Source organism: Phaenicophaeus curvirostris, unplaced genomic scaffold (assembly GCF_032191515.1).
Source record: "Phaenicophaeus curvirostris isolate KB17595 unplaced genomic scaffold, BPBGC_Pcur_1.0 scaffold_256, whole genome shotgun sequence".
Taxonomy (NCBI): domain Eukaryota; kingdom Metazoa; phylum Chordata; class Aves; order Cuculiformes; family Cuculidae; genus Phaenicophaeus; species Phaenicophaeus curvirostris.
Window position 1 is genome coordinate 27,597 of NW_027206870.1, and position 12,143 is coordinate 39,739.

The window sequence follows — 12,143 nt, forward strand, 5'->3', positions numbered from 1 at the left end:
CAGCCCAGTGCCCTCCCAGTGCTTCCGGGAGAAAATGGAAGAATTTGAATGTGAAATGCAGAAATTTGTGGAGGAAAATCTATATTTTGCGGGAAAAATCTTGAATTTAGGGAAAAAGGGGGAAATTTTAGGGAAAATGGGAAAAATCCAGGGGGAAAATGGGGAAATTTTGGGGAGAATGGGGAAATTCTAGGGAGAAATGGGAAATTTTGGGGAAAAGGGGATAATTTTAGGGAAAAATGGGGAAATTTTAGGGAAAATGGGGAAAATTCAGGGGAAAACTGGAAAATTTTGGGGAAAATGGGGAAATTCTAGGGAGAAATTGGAAATTTTGGGGAAAAGGGGATAATTTTAGGGAAAAGTGGGGAAATTTTAGGGAAAAATGGGGAAAATTCAGGGGAAAACCGGAAAATTTTGGGGAAAATGGGGAAATTTTAGGGAGAAATTGGAAATTTTGGGGGAAAGGGGATAATTTTAGGGAAAATTCAGGGGAAAACTGGAAAATTTTGGGGAGAATGGGCAAATTTTAGGGAGAAATTGGAAATTTTGGGGAGAAGGGGATAATTTTAGGGAAAAATGGGGATTTTGGGGGAAAAATAGGGAAATTTTAGGAAAAGTTGAGAAAATTTAGGGAAATGAGGAATTTAGGGGAAACTGGGGATTTGGGGGGAGATATAGAAATTGTGGGGAAGTTAGGAATTTGGGGTGAAACAGGAAATTCAGAGGGAAAAATGAGGAATTGTGGGAGGAAGTTGGGAATTTTGCGGGAAAACTAAAGACTTTTAGGGATAAATGGGAATTTTGAGGGAAAACTAAGGAATTTTGTGGGAAATAGGGAACTATTTGAGGAATTTTGGGGAAATGGGGACTTTTGAGAGGAAATTTGAGGACTTTGCGCGGAAATGTGGAATTTTGAGGGGGAAATGTGGAATTTTGAGGGGAAATGTGGAATTTTGAGGGAAAAATGTGGAATTTTGAGGGGGAAATGTGGAATTTTGAGGGAAAAATGAGGAATATGGGGGAAATTGGTCATTTTTAAGGAAAAAAAAGAGGAATTTTGAGATTAAAAAGTGGATTTTGAGGGAAAAGGGGGATTTATTTGGGGGAATGGGGAACATGGAGGGGGATCCATTGTCAGGATCAAGGTTTAATAGGGGAGGGGAGACTGGTGAGGCCGCTCCTCGAATCCTGGGGTCAGTTGTGGGCCCCTCACCACAAGAAGGATGTTGAGGCTCTGGAGCGAGTCCAGAGAAGAGCAACGAAGCTGGTGAGGGGGCTGGAGAACAGGCCTGATGAGGAGCGGCTGAGAGAGCTGAGGAAAAATTCTTCACAGAAAGGGTCACTGGGCAGTGCCTGAGGCTGCGCAGGGAGGGGGTTGAGTCCCCAACCCTGGAGGGGTTTAAGGGGCGGGTGGACGAGGCGCTGAGGGACACGGGTCAGTGATTGATGGGATGGTTGGACTCGATGATCCGGTGGGTCTCTTCCAACCTGGTGATTCTACGATTTGGGGGTGGGGGGTTTAGGGGGATCGTGAGGGTCCTGGGCGTGTTTGGGGGGTCAGGGGGTTTTAGGGCGTCTTGTGGAGGGTTTATGGGGTCTTGAGGGGGCTTAGGGGAACCGACATATTTCAAGCATCCAGCTGGGTGGGTAGAACTGAATTAAAATTCCACAGCGCTCACAGAGAACCCACAGAGATGCGAACCTGAAGGAAATCGACCTACAAAGATTTAGCTGGATTTTCTTCCTATGAAAAAAAAAACATTGAAGGGCTTAGGAACACCCTGGAGGACAAAAAGAAGGGCTCGCAAACACAATTTATTTTACAATCTGTATTGCAGGGAATACCTGAAAATGCCTCAAGTCAAGTGGAGGGAGAAACGCCACCTGTTTTTAAGTGAAAATGGTGTATTTCTAGAAAAAAAATAAATTCCCATATAAGCATTGTAGGTTGGATTTTGGGGGTTGAGGGGTAGGGGTTGGTTTGGGGTTTTCTTGAAAGTTTCTTATTATTTTTAACAGAGAAAAGAAGGGAAAATGCCTTGGTTTTAAATCACTATTTTCAGTTTTTAAAAGAAACAACTCACATTTTTAAATGAAAGAAATATTATTAACAAAAATAAACCATCACGAGAACAAATTTTTACACTTGAATTCTTTATTTTTGTATAAAAAAGAGCCTGAAACTTTGAAAAGAATGAAAATTTTCCACCAAAATCCTCTCTTTATTTTCACTCTCTAAAGCCCATTTTGACTCAAAATATAAATTCAGCAATAAAAATTCTACAAGTTCTCCACAAATATTTAAAAATTGGAAACACTCTTTCATCTTTCCCACACTGAGAAGAAACAGCTTCAACTTTAAATTAAAGCAGGGACTATCGCACGGGTCTCCGTGTGAGGAAATCATTGAAGGGAAGTCTAAGAGAAGAGAATTAATTGCATTTTAATTTTGAAAGTAATTTGTTTGGGGGTATTTTTGCCTTTTCCAGGAGAAGGGCTATAATCCATTGCACCCTCATCAGGAATTTACCCATTAAGTGTACCTCCCAGCTGGCCACGCTTCCCACTGCTTCAGTTTTCAAAGAAACTCTTCGGATGGAAGAAGGAAAGCCAGAAAGATTTTGCTGATCCATTTTTCCCGACAAAATTATTTAATCCAAGAATGCTGCTTCGAGCACGTGGAGGTTTCAACCCCCTGGGGCAGCAGCGTTGCTGAGCAGGAGCCACACAGAGGTTTGAAGAGGTTTCATTTGAGAACGTTGCTCAGTTCAGCTCGACCTCCTTGACTGTCAGCCAAGTCTCAGGCCGTTCCTGGTGACGCCAAGGAGAGTTCTCGGTACCGGGAACAGAGATGGTGAACGAGACACTTCAAGAGCAGGAAGCGTGTAGGTTGAGTGAGGCACAAAAGTAATGTGCACTGGACAAGTTATCGAACCCTAAGCCGAACCCTAACCCTAACCATAACCTAATGATCCTAACCCAAATTCCCCCAACCCAACCCCCCAACCCCAACCCAACCCCATAACCCCCCCCCACCCCCCCAACCCCAACCCAACCCCCTAACCCTAAACCTAACCCTAATCCCCCAACCCCCTTACCCTAACCCTAATCCCCCAACCCCCTAATCCCCCAACCCCCTAATCCTGAACCCCCAACCCCCTAACCCTAACCCTAACCCTAATCCCCAACCCCCCAACCCTCTAAACCTAACTCTAACCCCCAACCCTAAACCTAACCCCTAACCCTAATCCTAGCCCCAACCCCCTAAACCTAATCCTAACCCACTAAACCTAACCCTAAACCCCTAACCCCCAAACCCTAAACATAAACCCTAACCTTAACCCTAACCCTAACCCTAAACCTAATCCTAATCCCTTACCCTGACCCTAATCCTAGCCCTAACACGAATACTAATCCCAAACCCTAACCCGAATACTAAACCTAACCCTAACTCTAACTCCTAATCCTACATCTAACCCGTACCCTAACCCCTAACCCTAAATCGTAACCCAAAATCTAACCCTAACCCTAATTACCATAAGCCTAAACTTAAACCAAACCCTAACTCTGACTCCTAATCATAAATCTAACCCTAACCCCTAACCTTAACCCCTAACACTAAACCTAACCCTAACACTAACCCAAACCCTAACCCCTAACCCTAACACTCACCTTAACCCTAAACCTAACCATAACCCAAACCCTAACACTAACCCTGAAACTAACCCCAAATGCTTACCCTAACCCCTAACCCTAAATCTAAACTTATATTCTAACCCTAATACTAAACCTTAGCCTAATGACCCTAACCCTAAAACTCCTAACCTTAACGCTAACCAGAACCCTTAACCCTACACCTAAACCTACTCTAATCCTTAACCACAACCCTAACCCCTAAGCCTAACCCTAATGTCCACAAGCCTAAAGCAAACCCTGACCCCTAACCCTAATCCCCTAACAATAACCCTGACCCCAAACCCTAACCTTACAACCTAACCCTAATGACCCTAATACTAACTCTGACCCTAACTCTAATCTTAAGCCCTAACACTAACCCTAACAGCCCTAACATCTAACCCTAACCCCTAACCATCACCCTGACCTCTAACCCAAAGCCTAAGCCTAACCCTGAACCTAACCCTACACTAACCCTAACCCCTAACCCAACCCTAACGCTGACCCTAACGCTGACCCTAATCCTAACCCCTAACCCTAATGACCCTAAACCTAACCCTAATCCTATCCCTGACCCTAACACTAACCCTGACCCCTAACCCTAACCCCTAACCCTGACCCTAACACTAACCCTGACCCCTAACCCCTAACCCTGACCCTAACACTAACCCTAACCCCTAACCCTAATCCTAACCCTACCTACCCCCCCTTCCCCCCCCTTAACCCCTAACCATTAACCCCTAACGCTAACCATTAACCCCTAACCATAACCCTAGGGTTAGGATACCATTCGGGTTAGGGTTATGGTTAGTGTTAGGGTCAGTGTTTTGTTAGGACGCCGTTAGCGTAAGGCTTAGGGTTAGGTTTAGGGCGCCACTAGGTTTATTTTCTGGGTTAGGGGTTGAGTAAAGGCACCATTAGATTCAGGGTTAGGGTTATGGTTAGTGTTAGGGCACCATTTGTCTCAGGGTTAGGGGTACGGTGCCGTTTTTGTAAGGTTAGGGTTCGGCTTAGGGGTAGGTTTAGGCTTAGCCTCCAAGCCCACCCAGTGCCACCCCTGCCCTGGGCAGGGACACCTCCCACTGGACCAGGGGCTCCAAGCCCCATCCAGCCTGGCCTTGACCCCTCCAGGGACGGGGCAGCCACCCCTGCTCTGGGCACCCTGGGCCAGGGCCTCACTGTCCTCATCGTGAGGAATCTGGATTGGACATTAGGACAAAAATCCTCCCCCTTCCAATTTAAAGCCACCCCCCCTTGCCCTATCACTCCATGCCCTTGGGAAGCCCCTCCCCAGCTTTCCCGGAGCCCAACTCAGGGAAACAGCCGCTCAACCCTCTGCTTTGTCACACACCAGGACTTGTGCTCCCAACAAGAATAATCATCCCAAATTCCAAACCCGTTTCCACAGCCTGTGTTCTCCAACAAGAGCTAAATGGATTAAGTTTGTCTTGGGAAGTGGGGGCAAAGTCAAATTCACCCGAACACGGCAGACTGATTCAAAAAAACGAAGCCTGCAGCCAGCAAGGAGAAGTCATGCTGAAAGATTTCATCCCAGCATGGTTAAGACCAGGTTGGATGGTGCTTTGAGTAAGCTGGTGGGGAAGGTGTCCCTGCCCCTGGCAGGGGCTGGAACTGGATGGGACCCAAACCACTCTGCGATTCCATGGTTTCCTGGGTCAGCTGCGGCCTAAGGTGGCACCGAAAGAACATGAGGTGCTTACGGCTCTTTTCTAAAAGCTTGGACTTAGAGAGTGTCAAGACCTCTAAAGAGAAGGAGTTGAGAGTTCACATTTCGCATCCCAGTAGTGCTCACGTACACGCGTCCTCATGCTGTGAAGTGTCCGCTCTGATCAATCCAGCTCCAGTTGCTTTTTTTCCTGGCTTTTTTCTTGCGGGTATTTGCTGTTGAAAACAAAGCAAAATCACTCTTTGCCTCAAGAACGTAGGTCAACAAAATTTCTCATGTCGGTGACGTGTGATTACAAGGGGACTGTCAGACAAAGCACAAACTTCTGCTGCACACACACCAAAATCAACACGGTTTTTCTCACCAGTTTCCTCTCCCCATCCAATTCCAAAGGAAAAGCCAGTTTGACTCACCACCAGAGTCCAAAGGTTTGTCAGGTGGACAGGGACAAAGACAACATCCCGCTTGGAGAGATCCTCACTGCTGCGTAACCCCAAGAACTTAGTATTTGATAGAAGAAAGCAGGAAAAGCACGAACTGCTGGATATCCTTCCTTCTTCCTTCTTTCCATCACAAGTTTCATGTAGAAATTCACGATCTATAACATAAAGAGTAAGCTTGAGATGGAAACCAAGACGCTCGCTTACCAGAAGAATGAAGCAGCAACAAGGGCCACGAGGCTTCTCGCCGAACGAGGATATCGTCACGCTGCGGCCAGTTTTACCTCAGAATTGAGCCAGCAACATTTCTGCAGCGCGCGGGCGTCACCACGAGTGACGTTCATTTGGAAGGCACCGCTAACAATGTCATTTGGCTCCCCGTGGCTAAACGCAGCCTTGATCTCTCTCTCCATGGCCTAAAACACACAATTAAATGGGGAAGGACTCATGAAATGGAGCAATGAGCACGCTAACAAGCTTTCAGCTGCAAGAACGCCTGCAATGAAGCTCAGGTACCAGCTTTTTGCTAAGTTGGTAACAGCACTTCATTGCTGGTTCAGCACCCCAACTTTCAACTTCACAGCCCAGCTTTGCCCCGGTTTGTTTTCACAAAAGGAAGCCGATAGCCGACATGTGGACAGCAAACACACTAAAGCAGCTGAAAAATTAACAGAAGTGGAGCAAACCCCTTTCCCATGGGACGCTGCAGCCCTTGCCACACTGAGGGTTAAGGAAGGGAAACTGGTTCCATGAGGCATTTTACCTACAAGAGAAGCGTATAAGCTCTCAGTAACTATAAAAGAAATCCGTCTCCTGTCAGAAGCTTCACAAGAGGTAAGTTATTTTTTGTTACTTTTATCATATTAGCACTTCTGGCAACAGAGCGCTGCTCCCTTCCAAGACTTGGTGCACGTGAGGGCAAATAAAGCGCTAGACACTGATTTCCCAGCAGCGTTGCTGCAGCTTCTTTAACTACATCCACGGGGCTGTTACCAGTGGCCACCTGGGCGTTTACACACCACCGGTTGTCTCAGTTCAAAAGGCACCTTCACCTCTTCAGCAGCACAGAAGAACCTCCCCATCCCCCTGGCTCGCGACGCTGCAGGCGCTGGAGTCAAGATGCCTGCAGAGCAGGCTTGACGTGGGTTGTGCCGTTCCCGTCCGCACTGAAAACAGCGACAGCAAAAGACGCCACATCAGAGGAAACTCAAACACGCACCTTTGCCTCAAGCTCCACCAGCAGCTGTTTTGAAAAACACACGCACTGGTGATGGAGTCGGACACGAGGGGTTTGGGGCCCTCAAGTAAAGACCTGCTGTCTCCAAGTGGCCAACGGGAAAACAGAGAGGAGTAAAAGTGCAAGTTGGAGCGACTGCCTGGAGGATGAACTGGTGTTCGACCTGCACACGTTCTGTCCGTGGAGGCCAAGGCCCGAGTCACAGAGAAGCCTAAAGAACCGTGCAGGTACGTTCTTCCCACCAGCAGGGGCTTTGAATCCCCCGGGGCAGCGTGAGGTGTCCCTGCCCGGGGCAGCGGGTGGGACTCGATGGGCTTGGAGGCTCCTTTGAACCCAAACCGCTCTGCGATTCTGCGATCCCCTCCCTTCAGCTGTTCATACGCATCAAGGAGACCCCCTGAGCCTTCTCTTCTCCAGGCTGAACACAAGAAGAGGTTGGTGAGGTTTTTGATCTTATAAAACATCAACTTATTTTTGTTCTTTCAAATTAACTATTTAGGACCTTTATACAAGCATTTCTGGTCTCAGCCTCTTCTCAAGTTCAACAGTTCATCCCACCGCACACCTTTAATGTCTATTTAATCTCTCGCATCTAGGAAGCGTCTGGATTTAAAGGCAAAGCTGGACACGGGCTGGGGGGAAGCAGCTGCAGGTCTCCCCTCGTACAGCTGCCGGGAGGAGCCCCAGAAGAGCCTGGAGAAACCCCTCCCCGTGGACACAGACACAGACGGGGGCAACGCCGAGGGAGCTGGAGGAGAGAGTGACAGTTACACATTTCAGAGGAGAAGTCAAAGCAAACAGAAGGGTTTTTGCCTCAGTCGGGCAACGGGCTCGTGATAAAGGGTCCGTGTTTCCTTGTTCCAGCAAGTGCTGGTTCCAGGAGGCCTTTTCCCTACAGGAGAAGGGGATGAGGCCCCGGAGACCCCGCCCCCTGTAGTCCCATATATAGCCCCACACCCTTAGCCACGCCCCCTCCCCAGAGGCCACGCCCCCTCTATCCCCATATATGGCCACACACCCTTAGCCACGCCCCCTCCCCGCAGCCCGACGAGCGCCCGACCGGCCGCTGGAGCCGCTGGAACTGCCCGACGGGGCAACGGCTCCAACCGCCCCCCCCGTAGTAGACACTGTAGTTGTGTCTTTTATACTAGTTCTCTGCAGTCCCTCTCGCCTGTACGACATCAGGGTAAATTATCTTTTATTTCATATTAGAAGAAAGCTGTTCAGACTGATTATTTGCTTTTCCAGAAGCATTCCCGTGATGCATGGTATACGCTTGGAATTATGAAACACACTTCATATTTGTTTATTTTTCCATGATAAAGTACAAGTGTTTCATTTAATTTAAAGAAGAAGTTATCTTTTTTTTTTTAAATTCATTTTGATTAAAAAACCCAAACCCAAACAAACAGAAAAACCCATAGAGGACTCTTTTGGAGAAACTATTGGCCATGCAGAGCCGACTTTGGAAGTGTTGTGTAAGGATAAACTCATATTTTTCAGATATTTAGATAAGATGTCCAGTTCAATGCTGTTATTTGTTTTCCACCAGGTGTATGATGGAAAAGACAGTTCTGCGCACTCTCTGGGAGCCTTCACCAAAAATGACTTGATGGGAGTTACCCTGAATAGCACCTCTAACCATTTGTGGATGGAGTTTAACACCAGCAGATCTGATACTGCCCAAGGATCTCAGCTCACTCACACAAGTAAGTAGCTCCCAAAAATGTTCTGATCGACTGTTAAGTGGGGAAACGTGTATTTCCAGCCGCAGTGATTCCTCATGGAATGGTAAAGATAATATCCTAGAACGTAACGAAGTTCAGAGTCTGAATTTTACTAGTCTACACGTGTGGATAAGTTTCAGTAATTAGAGAGCATTGCTAAAAGAAAAATTGTAACCTTTCAAATATAGAAAGCGTTGTTATTTTGAGGATTTAGCAGTGGGGTTTGAATAAGAGTGAACTGTGACATCTGTGGGTTGAATATATTCGTGTTGGACTGTAGCAGATGCAGAGCCAGGTATTAAAAATATAATTCCTGCAGACAATTTTAAAAATTTTTCAGTGCAAAGCAAGACTTGTAGAACTTTCAGTCTCAGCTTGTGTTCTGTAACATCACCATGGCTATTAAAGCCTCACTTCGAAATTTCACATCGTTCAGCACAAGGACCACAGGGAAGCTGCTACGATCAAATTCTGGCTCTCGTTAGAGTCTTCTCTGGAAGCGCTTTCACTGCAAGCTGCAAAGCACGACTAACAGAAGGTTTTAATGTAGGGTACTGAATTTTTACTTAACTGTGTCTATTAAGGCAAGTCTACAAGTCTTGCTTTGCAGTGGAAGCGCTCTGAGAGAAGACATTCAGAAGCAGCAGCATTCCATGCCAGCATCTTCCCTGTGGGAGATTCTCCCTTTTCCTAAAGCGCAGTAACAGGCACAGTTAAGTCACAATTCAGTACCCGATACTAAAATGTTCTGTTCGTCGTGCTTACGCAGCTTGCAGTGAAAGCGCTTCCAGAGAAGGCTAACGAGAGCCAGCATTGATGGCAGCAGCTTCCCTGCGGTACTTCATAGAATCATAGAATATCCAAGTTGGAAGAGACCCACCGGATCATTGAGTCCAACCATTCCCATCAATCACTAACCCATGTCCCTCAGCACCTCGTCCACCCGTGCCTTAAACACCTCCAGGGAAGGGGACTCAACCCCCTCCCTGGGCAGCCTCTGCCAGTGCCCAATGACCCTTTCTGTAAAGAATTTTTTCCTAATGTCCAGCCTAAACCTCCCCTGGTGGAGCCTGAGGCCATTCCCTCTTGTCCTGTCCCCTGTCACTTGGGAGAAGAGCCCAGCTCCCTCCTCTCCACAACCTCCTTTCAGGTAGTTGTAGAGAGCAATGAGGTCTCCCCTCAGCCTCCTCTTCTCCAGCCTAAACACCCCCAGCTCTCTCAGCCGTTCCTCATCAGGCCTGTTCTCCAGCCCCTTCACCAGCTTTGTTGCTCTTCTCTGGACTCGCTCCAGAGCCTCAACATCCTTCTTGTGGTGAGGGGCCCAGAAGTGACCCCAGGATTCGAGGAGCGGTCTCCCCAGTGCCATCTCCAGGCATGGAGATGGAAGATGATCTCCTGGGAAAGGAGAAGCAGTGAAGAGTGTGCATTGTGAGAAATGACTTTAATGTTCCTCAGAGACATCTCAGTTTTCACTGACATTTTTTTCACATTCAGTGTTTCACACCCAGAGGCAGCAGATGTCCAACAGCAGCTCCACCACCCAGTTCCTCCTCCTGGCATTCGCAGACTCACGGGAGCTGCAGCTCTTGCACTTCTGGCTCTTCCTGGGCATCTACCTGGCTGCCCTCGTGGGCAACGGCCTCATCACCACCACCATCGCCTGGGACCACCACCTCCACACCCCCAGGTACTTCTTCCTCCTCAGCCTCTCCCTCCTCGACCTGGGATCCATCTCCACCACTATCCCAAAAGCCACATTCAATTTGCTTTGGAATGTCCACATCATCTCTTATTCAGGATATATTTTCCAGGTCTTCTTTCTATTCTGCTTCCTTGGAGCAGAGTATTTAATTCTTATGATCATGTCCTATGACCGCTACGTTGCCGTCTGCAACCCCCTGCACTACGGGACCCTCCTGGGCCGCAGAGCTTGTGTCCACACGGCAGCAGCTGCCTGGGGCGCTGGGTTTCTCCACGCTCTGCTGCACTCGGCCAATACATTTTCCCTGCCCCTCTGCCAGGACAATGCTATGGAGCAGTTCTTCTGTGAAAGCCCACAGATCCTCAAGCTCTCCTGCTCAAACTCTTGCCTCCAGGAAGCTTGGCTTCTTAGTTTTAGTTTTTTTCTATTACTAGGCTGTTTTGTTCTCATTGTGGTGTCCTATGTGCAGATCTTCAGGGCTGTGCTGAGGTTCCCCTCGGAGCAGGGACGGCACAAAGCCTTCTCCACGTGCCTCCCTCACCTGGCCGTGGTCTCCCTGTTGGTCAGCACTGCAGGGTTTGCCTACCTGAAGCCTCCGTCCACCTCCTCTCCATCCCTGGATCTGGTGGTGGCAGTTCTGCACTCAGTGGTGCCTCCAGCATTGAACCCCCTCATCTACAGCTTGAGGAACCGGCAGCTCAAGGATGCAATGAGGAACCTGGTACCTGGATAGTTCTTTGAAGCAATGAGCTGCTCATCACCTTCTGCAGGCCCTCCAGGCCCAGACTGGCTTCTCTATTTGGTGTTGGTGTTGCTGGTTTTTCTGTTTGGGAAAATCTTGTCCTCCTGTTTTTAATTCCCTGTCTTCTCTTCTTGCTGACTGTCTGTGGAAATGAGGAGCTGCACTCTCTTTTTGTGTTGAAACAAAACAAAGGGCTCTTCGTTGACTTTTGTTTCCTGATATCTTTCCTCCAAGGCCTTTTTGGGGCTGCAGGGACAGTTCCTGTGGGAATGAGTGGGGGGGAAAGCAATCCTGGCGCGGCAGCACTGCCAGGCACCAGCGATGGCATTTGAATTGGTTTTGGTTTTGGTTTCTGTTCGATTTTATCTTTCTTCTTTCACCTAGCTTGGCCCACAAGTGAAAAAATATCTCCATGGAGCACCACGAGCAGAAACCTGGCTGAGGACTTCCCTGAAGAGATGGACCTGGCCACCAGGGTGCTTGCTTGTCCTCACTCACAAGAGACCCCCCCCAGCCCCGTTCTCTTTCCTCAGCCTGGAGAAGAGAAGGCGTCGGGGACACCATGTACCAACCGCCACCAAGGGGGGTCACCAAGAAGGCTGGGGAGGGACTTCTTCTAGGGGCATGGAGTGATACGCTGACAGGGTGCGTCTTTATGGTTTAGGGAAGATTTAGATTAGACATTAGGAAGAAATTGTTCACAAAGAAGGTGGTGAGGCAGTGGCCAAGGTTGCCCAGTGAAGCTGTGGCTGCCCCCTCCCTGGAGGGGTTCAAGGCCAGCTGGATGGGGCCTTGAGCAGCCTGGTCCTGTGGGGGTGTCCCTGTCCATGGCAGGGGGGTTGGAACTGGATGGGCTTTAAGGTCCTTCTAACCCAAACCTGAAATTTATGGAAATATAAATTTTAATCGAAAACATATTCTTCTTAGATTCAC

General features: G+C 48.2%; 1 protein-coding gene across 1 annotated transcript; it reads left to right on the plus strand.

Moving 5' to 3' along the window:
- Nucleotides 1-5,985: 5,985 nt before the first annotated feature.
- Nucleotides 5,986-11,201, plus strand: LOC138734813 (olfactory receptor 14J1-like). Its single transcript, XM_069882629.1, has 3 exons — nt 5,986-6,135; nt 8,592-8,748; nt 10,261-11,201. Exons 1-3 carry the CDS (start codon nt 5,986-5,988, stop codon nt 11,199-11,201), a joined length of 1,248 nt encoding a protein of 415 aa, XP_069738730.1.
- The last annotated feature ends 942 nt before the right edge of the window (nt 11,202-12,143 follow it).